Source organism: Monodelphis domestica, chromosome 1, assembly GCF_027887165.1.
Source record: "Monodelphis domestica isolate mMonDom1 chromosome 1, mMonDom1.pri, whole genome shotgun sequence".
NCBI classification, from domain to species: domain Eukaryota; kingdom Metazoa; phylum Chordata; class Mammalia; order Didelphimorphia; family Didelphidae; genus Monodelphis; species Monodelphis domestica.
Window position 1 is genome coordinate 280935706 of NC_077227.1, and position 19338 is coordinate 280955043.

Here is a 19338-nt window from a genome sequence, read left to right on the forward strand (position 1 = left end):
TGAACCAAAGATTACCTGGTGCACAAATATCACAGAACTAAGGTCCTATAGTCTAGGACAGATTCTTCATTCCTTTGTTCAGTTTTTTCAGTCATGACCAGCTCTTCTTGACCCAGTTTGGATTTTCTTGGCAAAGATACTGAAGTGGTTGGCCATTTACTTGTCCACCTCATTTTATAGATGAGGAAACTGAGACAAACAGGGTTAAATGACTTGCCCATGATCACACAGCTAGTAAGTGTCTGAAGCCAGATTTGTACTCATGAAGATGAGCTTTCCTGACTCCAGGTTCAATACTTTATCCACTGTGACAACTAGCTGCCCCTCCTAATTCCCTTACTTTTGGCAAAATAAGCACACACACAACCCAATACCTTACACATACATCATTTGGATACCTCACAGAGAAACTGGAAGAGATGTGGTTGGACATCCAAAAGCTGAGACTAGAAGCCAATAACTCTGCTATCATAATGCCTCAAGGGGAAGGAGGTATAAGACTCCCCTGTACAGGACCAGCCAGACCCCATGACCTAGAAATAAAGGAGAGGAGAGACCTATATAACAATAACAACAACAACAATTTAATAGTAATTAGTATATAACACTAAGATTTACAAAGCACTTTACATGTGTTACCCAAATTGATCCTCACAACAATCCTATGAGTGCATAGTATTATCATCTGTATTTCACAGATGAGGAAATTGAGCCCAAGAGAGTGATTCACTCAGGGTTACATTAGTACACATAAAAATGTTCATACCAGCTCTCTTTATTATTGTTTGTTATTAAATATCATTCTTATCATCATAGTTAAGAACTGGAAACTGAGAATGTGGCTGCTGGTTGGAAAATAGAACAAATTATAATATATAAATAGAATAGGATATTATTATACCACAAAAAAATTATTAAAAAGATGAAGAGAACCTTGGGAAGATTTGTTTGAGCTAATGCAGAATGAAGCAGAATCAATAGAACACTTTACAGAATGTTTTGCAATTCTTGTTTTAAACTAGGTATTAAAAAACAAAACAAAACAGTAGGGGCAGGAAGGGGTATAATTGGGAAGAGAAAGGAAGTAGTAATACTGAGAAAGAAAGAAAGAAGGAAGGACGGAAGAAAGGAAGGAAGGAAGGAACGAATGAAGGAAAAGAGAGAGAAAGAAAGTACATCCACGAAACATTTTTAAATGCATAATGGGGGCAGCTATTATAGTGACTCAATGGAATGAGAGCCAGACCTAAAGACCTGGGTCCTGGGTTCAGATGTGACCTCAGATACATCCTAGCTATAGGACCCTGGTCAAGTGACTTAATCCCCATTGCCTAACCCTTACCATTCTTCAGCCTTTGAACCAATACACAGTATTGATTCTAAGATGGAAGGTAAGGGCTTTAAAAATATATAAAAACAATAACATGCATAATAGAGAACAGAGGGTGGTTCAAAGTATAGTACAATCTAGCTCTGAAACTTATATTAATTTTATAATATATGTATACATATTTTTAAAAGCCAAAAGATTCATGGTTTCATATATAGCACTTTTTCCTGTTCTTTCTATATGTAAATATTCTTTTATTTTGGTATTTTTCTTGCTTTTAATTCAATGAGGTAACATTTTACAATTTTGGCATTTCTAATTATATAATCATATTATCTACAAGTAGACATTTTTCATTTCATTGGCAATACTGTAAAGGAATTTTTAAAAGAAGTTTGTTATGATGTGTTTTTCTATACCTTGCATCTAATATAATTTTTTGCTTTAAAAATACTTAATTTTCTGCATTGACATTCGATCTCTCCCCTGCCAAAAAACATTAATGGCAATAATAAAGACTTTAGCAAAAATATTAAGAATCAAGGTAAATAGAAAAAAAAATTATCAGTATTTCTATATGTCCCTATTAATAATCAAATGAAATTGATACAAAGTGAAATTCTCATTATGATGTAACAGATGTTGCGGTACTTATTTATCACAATGACTTATCAAAAACATATACAAAGAAAACTTCAAAATTATTTTGACAAAAGTCAAGGAAGAACATGTGGGATAGGAAGAAGGGATATCCCTAGCTTGTTAGATTAAGAAAATAAAGTAAAAATGTCAAAGTTTCCCAAACTAATTTATAAATTTAACATGATTCCAAAATGCATTTTGATTTTTTAAAAGTGAAGACAGCAAAGCAATATGGACCACCAGTCATAAATAGTTCCAAAGAACTTCTTGCCTGTTGGAAAATCAATTAAAAATCAATCATTTGACCATGACAACAGCCTTGGGAAATTAGATACACTTATTATCCCCTTTTTACATATGAGTCAACTGAGGCAAACAGAGTTGAAATGACTTTGCCCAGGGTCACATAGCCAGTAGAGGTCTGAGGATAGATTTAAACTTCTCTGACTGTAGGCCCAGCACTGTATCCACTATGCCACTGAGCTGCCTCAAGCATTTTTAATACAAATGGGAGAAAAAAATAATAAAAGCAACCTTTAAGAATTTTTAGAAATAGAATCAAAATGTCCCTCTCTCTTGAACATTTCAAATTGAATCTCCCATAAGCATCTCAAACTCAACATGTCCAAAATTGAATTCATTATTTTTGCCCTCACCCCATGGACAGACTCCTCTTTCAAAACGTCTCTATTTCTATTGAGGGTACCATCTTCCTCATCACCTCTTTATCATATTTGACTCCTCACTCTCTCTCATCTCATGGCCAAATGTTGTATTTTTTATCTCCAGAACAGCCACCATATATATATTCTTCTGTTGTAAACCAGTCCAGTGGTTTAGATCTGGCAGTGGAATGAAATGAGATACTTGTTGATCATCTAACAGTTTAACAGACAAACAAACAAACAAAAAAAGGGAAATTACTTAGAAAGGAGGCAAGATATTTTAATTAAAAAATTAATTTCAAAAAGGTTTTAAAGAGTAAAAATTTACTTGGAAAGGATGGAGCAATTCAGTCAAGTGTAATTTTCCAGGCTCCAAATTATCCCACTGGTGCTCCGGTCAGAAATAGGTATTTAGTCTAAGGGTGATGCTCCTTGACTTGTGGCTTTCTACTTAGGCCATCAGGAAGCTGTGTTACATGTTTTTCTCTAGCAATGTTAAGATGAGGTTATAATGAGCCAAAGAAGGAAAGAAAAGGAGCCTGACCCTTCTTTTAAATGGTCAGACTCTTCACTACTTAACCTGACTCAGAATAAATATGAATCTAGAGTAGATGAGTCCTTTAGTAGACAGAGAAAGAGAGCAGTGCCTCAGTCCTAGACTAGAACCCTAAGTTTAGAGGTAGGAGACCATGCAGGCAAGCCCCTTAATTTAATTAACAGATTAAATGACTTCCCAAGATCCCTTGTGTAAATGATAGAATGAAGATTCAGATTCTCTGACCCTGAGTCCAGGAATTTTTCTAAAAGTCTAACTAGAAAAAGACCTTTCTGTGCATGTATTATTGGTTTTGTGCAGCTAGGTGGTACAGTGGATAGAATGCCAGGCCTGGAATCAGAAAGACTCATCTTCCTAAGTTCAAATCCAGCCTCAAATACTTACTAGCTGTGTGACCCTGGGCATGTCACCTAACCTTATTTGCCTCAGTTTCCTCAACTCCAAAATGAGCTGGAGAAGGAAATGGCAAATCATTCCAGTATCTTTGCCAAGAAACCCCAAATGGGATCACAAAGAATCAGACATGACTGAAACAAATTAACAGCAGCAAAATTGTTATTTTACTCTAGTGGGGGGCGGGGGACACTAAATAACTATGATTTGTATTTTTTCCTATTCCTTGAAACTACTTGAGTTATGGGGGAAAGATTATTAAATAGAAACTTAGGTTCTCTAAAAAGAAGTTCTCAACCTAATGTGTTGTAACAGCACAAGCACAATGTATTCTATGACTAAAAAATTCTGTTCTGAATCAAAACTATTAGGTATTATTTATGCATAATTGCAACACAGCAGTTGACCTACGTAGAGGGCTTAGTGAACACTGCTTCACATCTTGAAGAGGCAGAAACACTGAGAAGAGGAAATGGTTTGCTCAATGTCTGGTGGTGATTCACTGAGGAAGTTGGGTGTACGTGTCGCGATGCTTATCCCGAATATACTACTTACTGGATTTGGGTCCTTATTGAGAAAGGGCAGTCACTCAAAATTGAAATTAGGCCATTCATAGTACGTCTTGTTTTCTTCTAGCTGCTGAAGGTCTATATCCCAGGATCACACTTTGATTTTGTAAGCTGCCAAGGATACTGTCTTAAATTTGACAACTGTACTAAAAAATAAATGCTAACCAGCATTGATTATGGCAGTTAATTTCCCTAATGCTCCCTATGTGCTCTTAGTCCATTGAAGGATTCAGTTATCTCCCAATTGACTTTTTCTTTCCCTATATTTCCTTGGTACAAATTATCTATTTCAGCTGGTTCTGCAGCTTAATCTCTAGTGAATCTAGCAGTAGTTTGGATGTTAAGAAGGAATTTGAGATGAATTTTTGTGGACATTTCCACTCCCAGAGGGTTATGAAGACTACAATTTGTCTCTAACCATTTCTCTTAACCGCAAAAAAATTAACTTGTAAGTAAGTTTTAATCTCAAGAACCCAAAATTGTGTAATTTTTCATTTTGTCTGATGCCCAAAACTTTGGGTTCTATTTCTGGTAATTGATTTGATTTGCAAATGTAACTTCCCTTTTGGGATTAATTTCCTACTAGTTTTAGTGGGTTGGAGACCCAGAGATTAGCTAACACCTCCTCCCCTCAAAGTTCTAGAGGATAACTGGAAGGAGTAGGATGGTTTCTCAAGAGCTGTTGTTCATGAGCTCCCATCTAGTGTCATCCTCATTGGCTTATCAGTTTGGCAACCAGCTTTTAGAAAGGACTCTTTACTAAGATGCTATAGTAAGAAAGAAAGCCCAAAACATTCTTCAAACTAGGGTCATGTTCTGCCTTCTGCACACACTGTCCTTGGGGCGAGCAGGCTCAAGCTTAATGACCACATGACAAAGGGACAATTATAGCTCCTGGTTTCTTTGTGAAGTCTTCACAAGGTTCCCTTATAGAACGTTTAGCTTCCTGCTAAGCTCTAGATGTTGGTGTCTTCATACAGTTGAAGTTGCCTTTATTTTGTGTGACTTATTTGTCTTTGACGTGTCTTGAGAGACAACGTTGATGTTGTTGTCAGCCTATGCTATTCTGGAGAAGACTGCTAACAACTGTAAAGAAACATAAACTCCAAAAAAAAAAAAATCTCTGTAAGGAGATGCACAAACAGGACAAGGAAAAGGGGATTGTGGGAAATGTAGTCTCTAGGGTTCAAGATTCTAAATCAATATACAATCATTATGAGAAGTCCAAACCTTCCAATCTTTTGAATTTCACAAGGTTGGTCTAACATTCATAGACTCAGATGTATGTCTAATTCAACTAATCCTAGTGTATTTTATATTCTTTTATCTAATGATTGGAAGCACTTTGTTCCTCTCAAATTGGCTAAGGACTTTTTTGAGTAATTCAATAGTTATCTATGAGTTTTTGACACAATTTATACTTTTGATTGATTTGTTCTGTGACTCTATTGAAGAGGTCCTCTCACCAGTTAAAAGTATCAGAACACAGAACATTGTATTACTTGATTAGTTGAGGTTGTGGGATGTGACATTAAGAAATAAACAACAACTTAGTAAGTACCTATTATGTGCCAGGCACTGTGCAAAGCACTTTACAAATATTATTTCATTTGATCTTCATAAGAGTCTTAGGGTCAGATGATATTATTATTCTTATTTCACAATTGAATTCAGACAGAGGCTAAATGAGTTGCCTAGGGTTAGACAGCTAATAAATATGAGGTCAAATTTGAACTTGGGTCTTCCCAACTTCAGGTCCAGTGCTCTATCCGTTGTACTACCTACTTATCTCTTTTGCCTGGCTTGTGTAATATAGTCCACTTCTTCAAGCTCAAACAAAGCTTTTCTCTATTATTTTCTCACTTTCCCTGTGGATAGAATGTTACCATTTTATAGAAGCATAGATTAACAGAGTTGGAAGGAACCTTAGAAATCACCTACTAAAACCCTTTCATTTTACAGTTGAAGAAACTGAGGGCAAGGGGGTCCAAATCACTTCCTCAACTTGGTAAGGCACAGACTAGAATGCAAGTCTCTTGATACACAGCTTTTCCTATTATTCATATTGCTTCCTTTATGTATTTCACAGACAGTATGATTTTAAAATTAATGAACAAAATTATCTGGTTGTGTATTCTTAGTATTTTGCATAATACCACACAGAGAGGTGTGAGAGGTAGAGAAGGGACATAACTCTTTTTATAAAAAAATGTTTTATTACATTGACTATTATTACAACCAAATAAACTTATTTAGCAATTCTTTATTTTTAAATTAATTTCAAGGCTTAAGATATCACAAAATTTTTAGTCATTCCTTCTAATTTATAGGATGATAGTCTTGGAGTTGGGATGGTCCTCTAGTTCGTACCTCCCTTCTTTCACAGATAAGGAAATATGCAAAGTGAGGACAGGTGACTTGCTTGAGGTCACATTGATCTAGTAAGTACAAGTGTTTGAAACTAGGCTCTCCTATGCCAAATCCAATGTTCTTTTACCTCACTGTCTCATGATCTTATCAGACAGCACTTACATAAACACCTGCTTGCTCCAATGATTAATTGATTCATTCTTATTCATTTTTTCTCTTATATGGTCCCAATTAGTATATATTCCATTCTTTTGGTTCTCCTTTTTTCAGCTTTGTACTGTTTCATCAGAGAAGCTAGATGGCACAATGGAGAAAGAACTGGAGTCAGGAAGAATCATCTTCCTGAATTTAAATCTGGCCTAGATACTTACTAGCTATGTGACCCTGGGCAAGTCACTTCACCCTATTGGCCTCAGTTTCCTCATCTAGAAAATAAACTAAAGAAGGAAATGACAAACATTCCAGTATTTTTGCCAAGAAAATTCCAAACGGAGTCACAGAAAGTTGGTCATGACTGAAAAAACAACTGCACAACAACAATAACAACATCATTCCATAAAAAAGTGTTTCTAAATTTATATGTGCATATTCTTCACGTTTTCCCACCTTATACTCCATTACATTAATGGGGATGGGAACAGTGAAAAAGACTGGACCTGAGATTTCCTTAATATAGGAAGCTCCCAATGAGAAACTTCCTTCCTCTTCCAAAATAAACCAGCACCTTCTTTGAAACTTAGAGATGGTCGCCTAGAACACTGTGAGATTAGGTCACCTGCCCTGGGTCACACAGGTAATAGATATTAGAAGCAAGACTTGAATCCAGGACTTCTTGGATCTGAGGGTCAGTTCTCTATCATCTATGCTGTACTATACATTAAAGTACCACACTTCATCTAACCTTTCCTTTATTGTTATACATTTTAGTTATTTCTAGGGTTTTTTGTTATAAAAAGTAATAAATTGTAATAAATATGCTTATCGAAGAGAAACAAATTCTCACATCAAAATCTATGCGTCTTTTTTTCTCCTCTCTCCCATTCCTCCTCCTTCCCCAAGTAGGCAAGTAATTTGATATAGGTTGTACATATGTTATCATATAATATATATTTCCCTATTCTTCATGTTGTGAAATGACACATTATTTATGCTAGAGAAAAATTCATGAAGTGAAGAATGGTATGTTTTAATCTGCATTTGAATTCTGTCTGTTCCTTCTATGGCAGTAGATTTGTTTTTTAAACTCTTACCCTCTGTCTTGGAATCAATACTGTGTATTGATTCACATAGCTAGGAAGTGTCTGAGGTCAGATTTGAACCTAGGACCTCCTGTCTCCAGGTTTGGCTCTCAATCCACTGAGCCACCCCTCTGCTCCCTGATAATATCCTTGTACATCGTGAGTCACCTGGAGTTAGCCTTGTTGATAGTAGTTAAGATTCAGAGTTAAACATAGTACACTAGTTATTGTGTTCAGTGTCTTCCTGGGTCTGCTCCCTTCACTTTGCATCACTTAAATAAGTCTTTCTAGGTTTGTTTTTGTTTTTTTTTTTTGGTGATCATCTCACTTCTTATGGCACAATAGTATTCCTTTATAATCATATACCAACCAAAAAATTATGTGATTCAGCTCTGCAAATCTTCGAATTAGGTACATAGTTGTAGTGTCATTTATATATATATATATTTTTTTTCAAGGTCTAGACCCAAAAGTGGAACCATTGAAATAAAACATATTGACCATTTTAATGGATATTGACAGTTTTTATATATTTGGTTCATTAACTCTTTCAGGTCACTTTGGTACTATTTAGTTCACTGATGCAGCAATACAAACCTGAGTGTCTACATTGATGTGTAATCTCATATTTAACTCATGTTCCAAAGGAGGTAATACATCTTCTCAAAGGACCAAGCTTTTGTGAAAAAATCCTAGGAGGTGGAAGGACCTCACCTAGTGGTTATTAAAAGTACATGGAGCAGGGGGCAGCTAGGTGGCTCAATGGATTGAGAGCCAGGCCCAGAGATGGGAGGTCCTGGGTTCAAATCTGCCCTCAGACATTTGCTAGCTGTGTGACCCTGGGCAAGTCACTTAACACCCATTTCCTAGTCCTTACCACTTTTCTGCCTTAGAACCAATACAGAAGGTAAGAGTTAAAAAAAAAAAAGTACATGGAGCCACTTGCCCGAAGGATGCTTTGCTATGTTATGGAGGGTAATCATAGACTTGGAACCACAGTGCTGAACTCTGAAACACCACATTCCCAAGGCCAGTGATTACATATCAGAGGAAGCATCAATCTTGGTAATACTTCTTTCTTTCCCAAAGAGCTATGTTGACAAGTAAAGAAGTATATCTTTTCAGTTAAAGATGGAAATATAGGCAAGGAGCTGAATTCCTGTCAAACTTCCCATCGGATTTCCCTACTAAAGGATTCCTTTGGAGATCTGTGGGTACCATTCTAAAATCACTGATTCAAAGGAGCTTCCTGTCTACAATGTTCCTGCTTCCCCAGGCTCTTAGTGCTAAGAGTTGTGCAGATCAGTCTGAGGAAGAGATAGAAGTGAGGTTATCAAAAGCCTGTTGAATTATCTGACGCAAGAGTGACTGCCTTGTTTTCCTCGCTGGCTCCCTTCCTGGGTTCCAAAGCAGCTGAAAAAACAACCTAAGTTTTGGACAAGGAAGAAAAATTCTGGCATGAAGGGTGTCTGTCGCAGGGACTTGGCACAGCCAGAGGAAAGGTTTGTTTAGCTTTAGCTTTGGGTTTTATTAGGGCAGAATCTAATTGAAGCCTCCAAGATAATAGCCTCCCTGTTGAAGGACATTACTGATTCAATGGATTTCCTTCCCAGTTTCTCAGCAAGGCCCTTTCCATGCAGATGCAAATATCAACCTCACAATAAAGGGATCTCTGCTGGGAATTCTCTGGGAACATGCAGCCCTGTTCCCTCCCTTGTGGAAGAGTATCCAGAGCCTATAGGAGGAATTGGGGGTGGAATGAAATGGAGACTTGCTTTTGAAATGGCCCCCTCTCAGATTTTCCTTACCCCAGTCCCCAGGCTTGATTGTATTTTGGATTATAGTGTTGTTGTTCATGCATTTTTTCAGTTGTATCCAACTCCTCCTAACTCCATTTGGAATTTTCTTGGCAAAGATTCTGGAGTAGTTAGCTATTTCTTTCTCCAACTCATTTTACAGATGAGGAAACTGAGACCAACAGGGTTAAATGACTTGCCCAGGATCACGCAGCTAGGAAGCATCTGATTTGAACTCAAGGAAATGAGCAATGGGGGTCAGGGTGGGGACACATACATTGGGTGCTAAATGAACAGCTAGGTCTTTGTTTGAGGACTGAGGGTCAGTATTGTAAGGACTACTCAAACTACCAAAAAATAAATCCAAGATGGCAGTTCTAGGATGTGATATGGTACAGTAATGTGCTCTTGTTTCAGAAGCCAATGAATTTCTGTGTCACAGAGATTCCAACTTTATAAGCCACTCTAGCTAGTATCAAGGCTGTGTGTGTGTGCTTAAGAAAAAAAGCTAGAAAGGGAACCCTCATCTCCTTGCTGTTCCACCATCCCTATTCCAAAAGGATGTAGGAGAAGAGGAAGAGGTCCCCAGTTCTGGCTAGTTCCTGGGAGAGGAGATTGAGGGTGACCTGACTACTCACATGGAGGGCCCAGAGACATTGAAGGATTTGCCCAAAGACATAGCAGAGCAGGAATCTGAACCCATGTCTTCTGATTGCTTTCAAATCTGATCTTTCGAATCAGCTAAAATGTGTGACCACAGAGGAGAAAGAAAGGGGATGGGAGAGGAGGGAGAATTACACGGAGGCATTAAGGGATCAGGGAGGAAACCTGGCAGTGGAATTAGGAAAAGGGAAAGCTTGAAAAGCAAATCATCACAATAACTAGCTGCCTGTTCAGCTCTACAACCCTAAGCGAACACAAGCACAACTTATTTTTCCCTGGTTAGCATTCCAAAACCAAACCATAGGCCAACCTAGAGGGCGATAGTTTTTTAAAATGAGACACATCAATCAACATGGCCCTAATTCCTTTGTCAAGCCAGTGCCACAGAGGCATCCCACACCTAAGATTATTTGTTGATAGGGCAAAATCGAGATCTTAGACAAAATAATGTAATAATGGGAGCCACTGTTACATAGGAACAATGAGTGAATGTGAATGATGTTACAGGATTTTGTAGCAGTTGTTTAGAATATAGTAACAATGATATTGGTGGTTCAGATGATCTTACGGGCAGTATACCTAGATGAGAAGCCTGATAAAGGCAATAATAATTGCTTAGGGATGCTTAATATGCATCAACTATGTATAGAGTAGCCCACTAGACACTAGGGGAGAAGCAAAATTTAGATTAGACACAGTCTCTGACCTCAGGAGGCTTTTAGCTAGAAAGAAGATGTGAAATGCACTCAGATCGCTTCACTATAAAATAATGTATGAGATATGCTAAACCGAAGTGCTATCCCCCGAAGTGGGGAGAGTACAATTCTACATTTAGACTGTACTTTAGAGTTCCCAAAGTACTTTCTTCCCAATGACTTTGTTGTTCAATCTTTTGTTCATATTGGACTTTTCATGATCCCACAGACTAGGCTACCCATCCAATTTTCTTGGCAAGGATACTGGAGGGGTTTGCCATTTCCTCCTCCACTGGTTCTTTTTGTCATGTAATCAGAGGTTAAGTGACTTGCTCAGGCTCAGATAGCTAGGAAGTTTCTGAGGCTGAATATGAATTCAGATCTTTTTGATCCCAGGTCCAGCACTTCATCCATAGAGCCACTTAGCTACCTCTTGGGCATAAGGAGATTAAATGACTTTCTCAAAGTCACACAGTTAGGACATGTCTGAGGTTAGATTTGAACTTGGTCTTCCTGACTCCAGGGCCAGTGCTCTTAATCACTGAGCCACAGCTGTCTTTAAAAACTTTAGTCACTACAATTATTATTGTCCCTTTTTAAGGATCACTTAGTCCAATGTCTTCATTTTATGGTTGAGGAAAATAAGGCCCAGAGAGAGAAATAACTTATTATAACTTATATTATTATTATAACTTATCATGACTTATCAGTCATTAGCTGAACTAATTTGAAGACTCCAAATACCAGAACCAGCTCTTCTGACTCCAGGTCCAAAGCTCCTTATGCCCAGCATAAAAAAAAATAAATAAATAAAGATTAAAGTTTGATTAAGGATTACGAACCCAGTACCTGCTAATCTGACCAGAGAAGAGGCACCCACATGCAGAAAAACTGTCACACGTCCATCCTTTAAGTAGAAGATGCTATAATATTGTCTCTCATCATCCTGGGGACCAAAAGCCTTCCTGCTTCCAGCCCTTTCTATTCTGCATCTCCTTTCCATTTCCAATGTCTCTCATGGTTGGATCCGGCCAGAAAAAAATTAAAAAAGAAGAAGAAAAGCATCTCTGTAAAAGCTCAAACCAAAGAAAGAGGACTTTAGACCTACCCGTGTTAAGAATTTTGGCAGAGCCATTGCCAGGCAGTCTGCTCTTCCATCTACCACCTTCCAGGTCCACCAGCTCATGAGTGGTGTTGGAAGAACTGCCCATCAGGCACGCATGATCCAGAGGGTCCCGGTGGGCCTTTGTGGGAGCCTGTGAATTACTGGAGTTCACTCTTAGTTGTGCCCAGACTAACTCCCTTCACCTTCTGAAGAGGTTACATTCGGAAAAGAATATATTTGGCTTGATCTTCTGCATTCTTCCCCAGCTTGCCAGGTTACCCTAGGAAAGTGATTTGACCTGTGCAAGTTCCTCACAAATAGTTGCTTAGATGGTGTGACTGTAGAGACAATAGGAAGTTTAGTGGCCTTTAGGGGAGGTGAAGTTATGTGATTATAAATTCATTCTTTTGGTTCTTCAGTCTTTATAGCATCAGAACGTGCAATAACACAAGCTTAAGAATGCTTATATTCTAGCTAGGTGAGTCCGTGGATTGAGAGCCAAGCCTAGAGATGGGAGGTCCTTCCTGGGTTCAAATCTAACCTCAGATACTTTCTGGCTGTGTGACCCTGAACAAGGCACTTAACCCTCATTGCCTAGCCCTAACCACTCTTCTACAATGGAGCCAATACATAGTATTGCTTCTAAGACAGGGAGGTAAAGAATAAAAAAAAAAGTGTACATAGTAACATTGCAAAAAGCCTTGGAGCTCTCCTTTTAAAATGGTACCCATAAGAGAAATAACTCCTTAAGTTATAAGATCATATGATCAGCTTTATCCTATCATCCTCTGTTATAACCAGGAAGAAACCTGAGAAGGAATTGAGTGATGCACCTAAATGTGAGTACCATATTTTACAGATGGGGAAACCAAGGCCTAAAGAATACCAGTGACTTGCCCAAAGTCACACAGATCAAAAGCAACAGAACCTATGTTCAAACCCAGGGCTTCTGTCTTCAAATCTAGCATTCCTATCCAGTATGATCAGTCATTTATCAGCAAATGTCTTAGGGAAGAAGAGGTTGACTACTTGTAAAAATGTATCTTATCTAAGGGAAATGCCAGGAAGGGGAAGAAGGATACTGAAATGAAAATGTGCCCTTTGGTTTCACAGTCTTTCCAGGTGGATCTTACTGCAGTATTCTCTTCAATAAAATGGAGATGATGCTAACACATCTTTAAGGGATATGAGGAAGAATAACTAGTTGGTGCCAGTCATTTTATTGAATGCCTACATTATGCAAATAATTTTTTTGGGGGGGGAACACAATAAATAAAAAGAAATGACCCATGGCCTTGGAAAATTTACCATAGCTGGAGAATCAAACCATGAATACATAAAGGCAAGCCTAAGAATATTTATACAACTCTGTAACAGTATTTGAAATTGGGAAACCTAGGTTTGAGGCCTGACTCTGATGTTCACTAGCTATTGGATCATAGTTAGCCATAAGTATTGTTGCCTCAGTTTCCTCATCTATAAAATGGCACTAAAAATATTTACATTGCCTGACTCACATATATGTTGCCTCTGCATAGAAAGTGTTTTGAAAGCTTAAAAATGCTATTAAAATGTGAATTATTATTATGTAAACCAAGAACAAAAGTATTGACTCAGAGAAGAGTGCCAAAGTTAAGAAAGATCAGTCAGAGAAAGTTTCCTGGTGGCTTTGTTTCCTGCTCTTAGCATGGTGTATGGCACATAGTAAAGTGCTTAATAAATATTTGTTGATTGATTAATTGATGGAAGTTAATTTCCTATGGCAGGTTTGGGGGAAGAAGATGAGGAAGAGCATGAACAGTCAGGTTAAGAGAAGGAATATCATGTACCATCCTGTATGATAGAATTGTATTGAGGTGATTGAACCCAGTTTTATAAGTCAGCAAAGGGGGAAAAGATTTTCTCATTATGAATGAGACCCAGTGGAAAGTGTGATACCCCGGATTCAGAAACTTTATCAGGATAGATAATGCAAATGGAGGGTAAAAAGTATTCACAGCTATAAGGGCAAGCATCTATTCAACATGTGTTGGTAACTATGCTAAGGGATGAGGAGACAAAGACAAATTTTTGCTACCCTCAAGGAATTTCCACTCCATTGGAAGACAAAGTAGTGAATTAAGGACCAGATACCATGAGGAAGAAGAGAATGTTAGAGACTTAGAGACTCTAGAGATCAAATAAGGCTTCCCAAAGGAGGTGGCACCTGAACAGAACCTTGAAGAAAAAGAAGATTCCTCAAAAGAGGCAGTGGAGAGGGAATACATTTCAAGTATCTGTCACAAAGGGAGAAAACAGGATGCTGAATTGGGGGAATGGCAGGGAAGCTAGTTTGGCCGAAACACAGAAATCTTGAAGGAGAGGAAAGAGATTAAAACTTAGCTGGCCACATGTGGTGACAATAGGCTCAAAAATCCATTCACTCTCAGAAAGCTGTCTTGGGCACATACAGTACCATGCACCTAAAGCATGGATCAGAAAGCTTTCTGAGCTCTGTGTCTGCACTTGTTGCTGGATAATTATTAGCCTTAGTTAAGCCTCCAAGCCACAGAGGTTCCAAGTAGATTCCACACATGGCATACATACAGTGAGGAGCATTGTTGGGGGGCCTCATGCTGTTATTAGAACTGCCATGCCCTTCCTTGTGGGCAGGATAGGTGAAAGAAGATGAGCTAGTGGTTTTATAACAGTCAAAACTGATGGTGTAGATGCGCATCTAAAACTGAACAGCCCTGAAATTGTTTACAAGGACTGTTAGGGTTGGGGTTTTTTTTCTTTTAGAGAAGTTATTCTCTAGAAAGAAAGAAAGATAAGAGGGAAGGAAGGAAGGAAGGAAGGAAGGAAGGAAGGAAGGAAGGAAGGAAGGAAGGAAGGAAGGAAGGAAGGAAGGAAGGAAGGAAGGAAGGAAGGAAGGAAGGAAAGGAGGGAGGGAGGGAAAGAAGAAGGAAGAAAAAAGAGGAGGAAGGGAGGAAGGAAAGAAGGGAGGGAGGGAGGAAGGAAGGAAGAAGGAAAGATGGAAAGATGGGAAGAAAGGAGGGAGAGAAGAAAGGAAAGCATTTAAAAACCTTTCATGTACCAAGTGCTTCACAAATATCATCTCATTTGATCCTCAGAACAACTCTGGTTGGTAGGTTCTATTATTATCTCTATTTTACAGTTGAGAAAACTGAGGGAAATGGAGGTTAAGTCATACATCTGAAGCTGGATTTGAACTCTGGTTTTCCTACAAGTCCAGGTCCAGTGCTCTGCTCATTACGGTGCCACCCAGTGACCCCAGAACAGGAAGCACAAATTCAAGAAAGAGAAGTGTGTGTACAAATATTCTTGACTTACATGACTGCTCAAAAATCATTTTAACTGGAAGGTTACTTTACACTTCCCTCTCTGATCTTTAGAAAACCCACATAAAAGAGCTGTTTCCTGTGAGTTCCCTAAGAGAGGAGATTGTCTTTTGTCATTTTTTGTATCCCAGAGATTAGCACAGTGCCCCATACATAGCAGGTATTTAATCAATGTTGATTGACTACCTGTTCTTTATATAAAGATCTTTATATAATAAAAAATATATTTAAAAAATCTTTAAAGAACAGGTAGTCAATCAACATATATATATATATACATACACTTCTGCTCTTCTCTCTTCCATAAGACATGTGCCTTTAATTACTTTTTCCAGGAGGGGTTAAGGATCACATAAATTTATCCTTTCTCCAATTTTGTAACCAATTGGTAAGCCTTTCTAAGACAACGATGAAGGCGAGGGAATAGATGGTAGCCATGGAAAGGGTTTTTTCTATTTATAAAATTTATCTACACATACAATGACCAACTGAAACAACTAGTTCATCCTAGGGATTATTACAGCTAATAATAATAATCATAGCTAACATTTACATAGTACTTATTCTGTACCAGGCACTTCATGAAGAACTTTATAATGATTATCTCATTTGGTCGTCACAACAACATTGGGATGTAGGTGGTATTATTATCTCCATTTTACAGATGAAGAAATTGAGGCAAATAAAGATTTAGTGACTTTCCCAGAGTCATATAGTTTGAAGCCAAATTTAAAGTCAGGTCTTCTTGACTCTAGACCCAAAGTTCTATCCATTGGGCCACCTAGCTGCCCTTTCCCCCACAAAGAAAAAAAAAAGGTAAAAACTGATCAAGATCACTGGAATACTAGGTGACTGATTGCCAGTGCCTCCTCAGCACTCCTTAGAAAGGAAAAGACATGGATAACTAGAGAGTCAGCTCCAGAGATAAGAAGTCTTGGGCTCAAATTTGACCTCAGACATTTCCTAGCTATTACCCCAGTTGCCTAGCCCTTACGGATCTTCTGCCTTGGAACGGCTACTAAATATTGATTCTAAGATAGAAGAAAAGGTTTTTGTTTGTTTTTTTAAAAGGAAAAGGCAAGTACCTAGTAGTTTTTGCACCTGGTTCCATTTAAAGGGGGAGGGTACTCCTTTCTCTTCAGAATGTGTGGAGGCATAGGGGAGGAAGCATGGAGAAAAGACTGGAAAGGGAGAGAAGCCCCCAGGGTGATGCTTTCATTGCCCTTTAAGTTTCCCATTCTTGGGGAAAGCCCCCATACTCCTGCCTGTCCGAGTTATGGTTTGGGAGGGCGTTACAAGTTGCAGAAGCCATGGAGTCTGGGCAGATGGAGCATGAATAGTAAAGCTCGCTCTCTCAGGGGCATTTCAGAGGTCACCAGGCCAGCCTGAGGTCCAGGCTCAGCACCTGGCCTACTGCTGTTAGCTATTCTTGTAATAGGTGGACCGAGGTCATGGGTAATGGTCTCCCCATTTAGCAGAGGGATCTGGCGAGTCCAGGCCCCGGTCTGGGATCAACCCTGGGTCTTCTGGTAAAAGTTCTGGTAGGTTTGCTTAAAAAACAATATGTATATTACCTGCCTTCTTGGGGGAAAAAAAAGAGAGATTTTTGTTCAGTGAATGGGAGGATTTGTTTCTTTTGGATAAGCATATTTATGATAACTTAGAACCTATTTATAACAAATCATATGTATTATACTAGTTGTTTCATATATAAAAAGATAAAATTAAATGGTAACCCGAAAAACAGTAAGAGTCTTGCTACTTTCCATTTCTCGATACTGCTTTTAAGTCACTGGATAAAGCCTTAATCTAAGGAGCCCAGATCTGAGGCATTCCTTTAACTAACTTTGGATAAATGTGTTTTGGGTATAGATTGTCATTGCCAAGTCACCACTTGCTCCGTTCTCCATCTTCAATTATACCATTGAGGAAGCTGGTCTGGTTCTTCAAGGTAAGACCCCCCACCGCACCCCCCAAAATTAGGCTATTTCAGAGAATTCATGAATGAAGGGTGTAGTGTTTCATTTGCCACTATGGTTTTGGTAGAACTTATTTCAAAACAAAAAGAATTGAGCCCAGCTCTGTTGCCAAAATAAGGATGAGGGGACAGGTGTCAGGAAGCCTCAGCCAGGAACATTTGCTATAAAGGAGCCCATAGTCCATACCCTCTACTCCCAGTGGGAAACAAATTTACTTGATAACATGGAGTGAATGAATGAATGAATGAATGAATAAGCATTTATTAAGGGCAAGGTATTAGAGACACAAATAGAAAAGCAAGATATTCATTCCGCTATCTCAGGAAGTTCACATTCTGCCTGGGGAGGCAACACACAGGGGGAGGTCAGATGGAAAGGCCCTCTGTTCCTTAGAAGTATAGTGGCAAGGAGCAGCTGGGTGACTCAGTGGAGAGAGAACCAAAGAGATGGGAGGTCCTGGATTCAAATCTGGCCTCAGACACTTCCTAGCTGGGTGACCCTGGGCAAGTCGCTTAACCCCCATTGCTTAGCCCTTACAGCTCTTCTGCCTTGGAAACAATGCACAATATTGATTCTAAGATGGAAGGTAAGGGTTTTTAAAAGTAAAAAAAAAAATGTAGTGACAAAATAGACAGCAATATCTCTTCTTCAGATGCATCAGTTCCATTAATAAAACCTGATTTGTTCCTGGTGTTGAACCATTTAATGCTGCCAAGGACTTGGTGAGAACTTTATTTTTAAAGTGTGACCCCTAAGGAAGCAGGGGCTGCAACAACCCCAGAGACACTTGTTAGAGTTCTTCTTTCCCCGTGTTGCTTTCCTGGATGAAGGCTTCAATGGGGGTGGCTGGGAAGCAGGGTTGATATTTGAGGGGAGGGAGGAGAGGATGGCTGTTTCAGGCCTCTTGGGCTTGTAGCAGTACACTGAAGGCAGCTGGTGTTGGTAGGCTTGGGGATGAAGGGCCTTTCCCCACAGGGATTGCTCCCTGGGAAGATAACTACAGGGGTAGTAAACTATTATGCCTCACCTGTCCATTGTATGCCCTCATCAATAAATGCTTATTCCTTTCCCTTTCTCTTCAGCTCTGCTTCCCAGAATCTTTCTCTTCCTTCAAGGCTCAGCTTTCTTGCCACCAGTCCCCATAACTGTCCCTGTTAACTCCCTTGCTCCTCAAACTCCCTTGAATTTACTTATCTGTGATCATATTATATCACTTTCATGGAATGAAAGCTACTTGAGGTTAAAGACTATTTCATTTTTGAATGAAACAAATATTTCCTTTCACTTTCATGAATATTTCATTTCATCTTATATCCCCAGTGCACTTAATGAATATTTGTTCATTGAATTAATAATAAAAGCTAATATTTATATAGCACCTACTGTTGATCCTTATAACAACTCTGGAAGATAGATACTATTATTGTCCTCATTTTACAGGAAACTGACTTGCCCATGCATACATATACATATAGTGTTTGCATATAGTGTTTGAAGCCAAATTTTAATTTAGTGCCACACTGGCAGTCTTACTCATATTTACCAGTTGTTGTTTTTTTACCATATTTTTTTTACCATATTTACCAGTATTTTCTTAAAGTTCATGTGGGAGTCCTCAGGGACCAGAATCCACAACCTAGAATGGGAGCAACAATCAGAAATAAAGAAAAGAATATATATTCCAAAATGGAGCTGACAATTTCTTTCTAATAGTCCCTCCCCCCCTCCAAAAAAAAAAGTATGTTTAAGCAGGCATAAAGAGAAGAACAAAATGGGAAGGAAAATATGAAAGCTAACTACAAAATGTAGTAGAGTCCACCGTAGTCTTTACTATAGAAATTCAGAGGAAGATAAGCAATGTTATAGAAAAAGGACAGAAATGCAAAAGGCCTGGGTTCAAAACCAATTTATTCTACATTTTAGCTTATCTCCAAGAATGAGATGTGGGAGGAAGTTGAACTAGATAAACTCTTTGGTCCCTCAACACCTCACTATC

General features: G+C 38.6%; 1 protein-coding gene across 1 annotated transcript in view; it reads left to right on the plus strand.

The window, feature by feature from the left end:
• The window catches only part of RAD51B (RAD51 paralog B), a 922671-nt gene that overhangs the window by 894888 nt on the left and 8445 nt on the right, over window positions 1-19338 (plus strand). Inside the window, exon 10 of the mRNA XM_007473087.3 lies at window positions 17236-17314. Coding sequence (XP_007473149.2) covers window positions 17236-17314 — 79 coding nt within the window. The remainder of the gene's footprint in view (window positions 1-17235; window positions 17315-19338) is intronic.